At 40.3% G+C, this 3,747-nt stretch overlaps 1 protein-coding gene across 1 annotated transcript; it reads left to right on the top strand.

Annotated features, from left to right (window-relative positions):
• The first annotated feature begins 2,946 nt into the window (after positions 1–2,946).
• LOC107789380 (uncharacterized) lies at positions 2,947–3,747 on the top strand. Its single transcript, XM_016611174.1, has one exon. It carries the CDS (start codon positions 2,947–2,949, stop codon positions 3,745–3,747), a length of 801 nt encoding a protein of 266 aa, XP_016466660.1.

Below are 3,747 nucleotides of genomic sequence, written 5' to 3'. Positions count from 1 at the left end.
GAATTAGCTAAGATTAGATTTGTAAGTAAATGACCTCGGAATTAGGATTCGAAGGTTCCAGCAGGTTCGTATGATGATTTCAGACTTGGGCGTATGTCTGGGTCGGGTTTTGGATAACCTGGGAACGTTTTGGCGCGTATTGTGGAAGTTAGCATTTTGGAAGAAATTTCAAAAGTTTGGGTCGAAGCGCATTTCAGTGTTATCGATGTCCGTTGGGATTCTGAGTCTGGGAATAGCTCCGTATGGTGATTCTGGAGTTGGGAGCGTGATCGGAAGTGAATTTGGAGGTCCGTAGGTCATTTTGAAGTCATTTGGCTAAAGATAGAAATTTGAAGGTTTTTGAGAAGTTTGACAGGAAGTGAACTTTTTGATATCGGGGTCGGATTCCGATTCCGGAAGTTGGAGTAGGTCTGTAGTATCAAACATGACTTGTGTGCAAAATTTGGGGTCAATCGGACGTAATTTGATAGGTTTAAATATCGAAAGTTGAAGTTTGAAATTCTAAAGTTCATAAAGCTTGGATTGGAGGTTGATTTATGATTTAGCATTGTTTGATATGATTTAAGGCCTCGAGCAAGTCCGTAATGTGTTTTGGGACTGGTTGGTATAATTGGTTGGGGTCTCAAGGTCCTCGGGTGGATTCCGGGTGGTTAACGGATCGAAAATGGAATTTTTGGAAGGCTGAACTTGTTGGTTGCTGTCATAACCGCACTTGCGAGGATTGGGCCGCAGGTGCGGAGCCGCAGAAGCGGCCAGAAGAGCCGCATATGCGGTTTTGGACTGGAAGTGAAGGGACCGCAGATGTGGGACCACACCTGCAGTGGAGAAGACGCGGAAGCGGAAAAGGAGCAGCCTGAGAAGGACCGCGGAAGCGGAAAAGGAGCAGCCTGAGAAGGACCGCAGATGCGGTAGTGGGGCCGCACCTGCGGAACCGCAAAAGCGGTCGAGGGACCGCAGGTGCGGAAAGTGTTGGAGGCAGAGAGGTGTTTTGAAAATCGGGATTTGGCCATTTTCTCTCATATTTTCTTGGCTTGGGCGACTTTTGGGAGAGCTTCAAATGGGATTTTTCATCATCAACGATAAGGTAAGCTAATTCCATCCATCTTGAGTTAAATACATCGATTATGTATGGATTTTAGCATGTAAATTGGTAGAAATTTGGGGTTTTGGTAGAAAGACCTAGAAATTTATATTCTTGGAATTTGACAACGATTTTGGGTATGGAATTGCGAGTAAATTATATATTTGAGTTCGTGGAATTATGGGTAAGCTTAATCTTCAAAAATTTTCAGAATCCGGGCACGTGGGCCCGAGGGCAATTTTGTTAACTTTTCGATTGGGGTTAGAAATTGTTATAAATTGGATTGTAATGATTAATTGAGCGTATATTAATGGATTTGCATAATTATTGACTAGTTTTGGAGCGTTGTGCATCAATTTGAGTCTTCAGAAGAGTGTGGAATGCCGGTTATGGATCTTTGGAGCAAGGTGAGTCTCCTTTCTAACCTTGTAAGAGGGAATTGTCCCCGGAGGTGAGTTAATTGGTTATGTTCTCCTATTTGTGGGGGCTACGTATGCACGAGGTGACGAGAGTCCGTGCGTAGATACTATTATGCTATTGTCCGGGTAGTTTAGGACCCAAGAGCATGCTATACTTGGATTATTTGTGAACTTATTGACAGCTTGAATTGCTTAAATCACATTGAATTAGTAAATGAATTTCTAAACTGATTAAACTTCATTTTTCTTAAATGGTTAAAAGAGGATTGGCTTTCTTTGAAAAATTTCTCCGTGTGGACTTCTTGGTTGTCAGTCTGTATGTGTTTATTTTGGAGTGGGCCGAACGCCTCGGCAAATTAAATAGATGCATCTATGGTTCGCGTCGTTCGACCCTCGGCAGTGCACAGTTTAAATATTGTTGGATCGGGTCGTTCGACCTTGGCATGATTTGCGCATGCTTGTATTGCTTGCCTTGAAACTCATTGAAGTCGTTGTTGCCTTCTCCCCGGATTATGAAAATATGTTTAAATGATGAAGAGAAATTTGGAAATTTTCTATAAAAGAAAGAATTGCTTACTTACTTCATTCCATTGAATTATAATCATATTTATAAAAATCCTAGATTTACTATATTATCGATATAACATTATTGGACCACTAGTAAGTGTCGAAGTCGACCTCTCGTCTCTACTTCTTCGAGATTAGACGAGATACTCATTGGGTACACGTTGTTTTCGTACTCATACTACACTTGTTGTGCATTTTTGTTGCACAGGTTCATATGTGGCTAGTGGCCTAGTGGCATAGCGGCTTTGGTTGATACAGAGACTTAGGCGAGCTGCATTCCTCAAGGCGTCCCGCAACCAGTACAGTCTCTTTCAGTGTATTGTAATTACTTTATGTCCAATTTGCATTCCGGACAGTTGTTGTGCTTTATTCGATTCCTTAGTAATTGCTCATGCACTTATGATACTGGGTTCTGGGATAATCACGGGATTTTATTTCAGTAGTTAAATTTTGTAAAGACATCCTCATTTATTCAGTGGAGATTATCAATTATTATTTATTTTTTTAAAGGAAATTATTTCAAAATAATTAGATAAAATGAGAATTTATTAATACTTCCGCAGTGGCTTGCCTGACAGTGGTGTCCGACGCCATTACGACCCTTAGTGGATTTTGGGTCATGACATCAAGAGCCCGTTTGGATGGGCTTGTTTTAAGTGACTTCTAAGCCAAAAGCCATAAGTTAGGAATTTTAGCTTTTGGCTTTTGGCTTATTTTTATCATTTTAGCTTAAAAATAAGTGCTTAAAAGTACTTTTTTACTTTGTCCAAATGCTACAAAATAATTTAAAAGCAATTTTGGTTTAAACTAACTCAAAATAAGCCAATCCAAACGGGTTCCAATTCAATTCAAAATCCTCATCTATAGATTCAAATACTTATGGACTTGGTATTTTGGAACAGAGCTGCAGTGGCAAAACACCTCTGGGCAGTGGCTAAAAAGAAGGACTACTTATGGATCAAATGGATCCATACTTTCTACATAAAGCATCACACACTCGAACATATGCCAATACCCAAGAATGCAGCTTGGGTAGTCAGGAAAATTTTGGAGTCAAGGAAGCTTATTGGGGATGTTCAAGGTATTCAAGGAAACCTGTTGAATAGGTTGGATCAATTACAGAATGACAACTCTTTTAGTATTAGGAAACTTTACAGGCTACAATTCCCCCAACTGCCAAAGGTTCCATGGAAAGGCATAGTATTGCAGCCAAGATTGCATCACAGATTCAACTTCATTATGTGGTTAGCATTACAGAGAAAATTAGCTACAGTTGACAGGCTACTGAAGTTTGGTGTTCAAATAAATCAACAATGTGCATTCTGTAAGCTAGCTGGTGAAACATTCGACCATTTATTCTTTGAATGCTATGTGACAAAGGAAGTGTGGTCGAGACTCTTGATATGGTTAGGACATTGCAGACCTATTCAAGATTGGCAACGAGAGGTGGAATGGATAAGTCATTATGCCACAAGAAAAAGTGGACAATGGGAAATTGTTACCTGTGTCTTTGGCATGATGGTTTACACTATATGGAGGGATAGGAACAAAGTTCGATTCCAGGGAGGTGCAGTAAATGTGAACAGCATATGCAGGGAAATAACAATTCATATACATACGAGAGGGCAGGAAATACAACACTGGCAAGGAGCACTTTCAACACTCAACAGATACCCATAA

The sequence above is a fragment of the Nicotiana tabacum genome, chromosome 6 (assembly GCF_000715075.1).
Source record: "Nicotiana tabacum cultivar K326 chromosome 6, ASM71507v2, whole genome shotgun sequence".
Lineage (NCBI taxonomy): Eukaryota > Viridiplantae > Streptophyta > Magnoliopsida > Solanales > Solanaceae > Nicotiana > Nicotiana tabacum.
This window is presented reverse-complemented; position numbering and strand designations above follow the sequence as displayed.

Excerpts from the sequence above, each read along its gene's own strand:
- LOC107789380 (XM_016611174.1), top strand. The coding sequence starts at position 2,947 with ATGGACTTGGTATTTTGGAACAGAGCTGCAGTGGCAAAACACCTCTGG.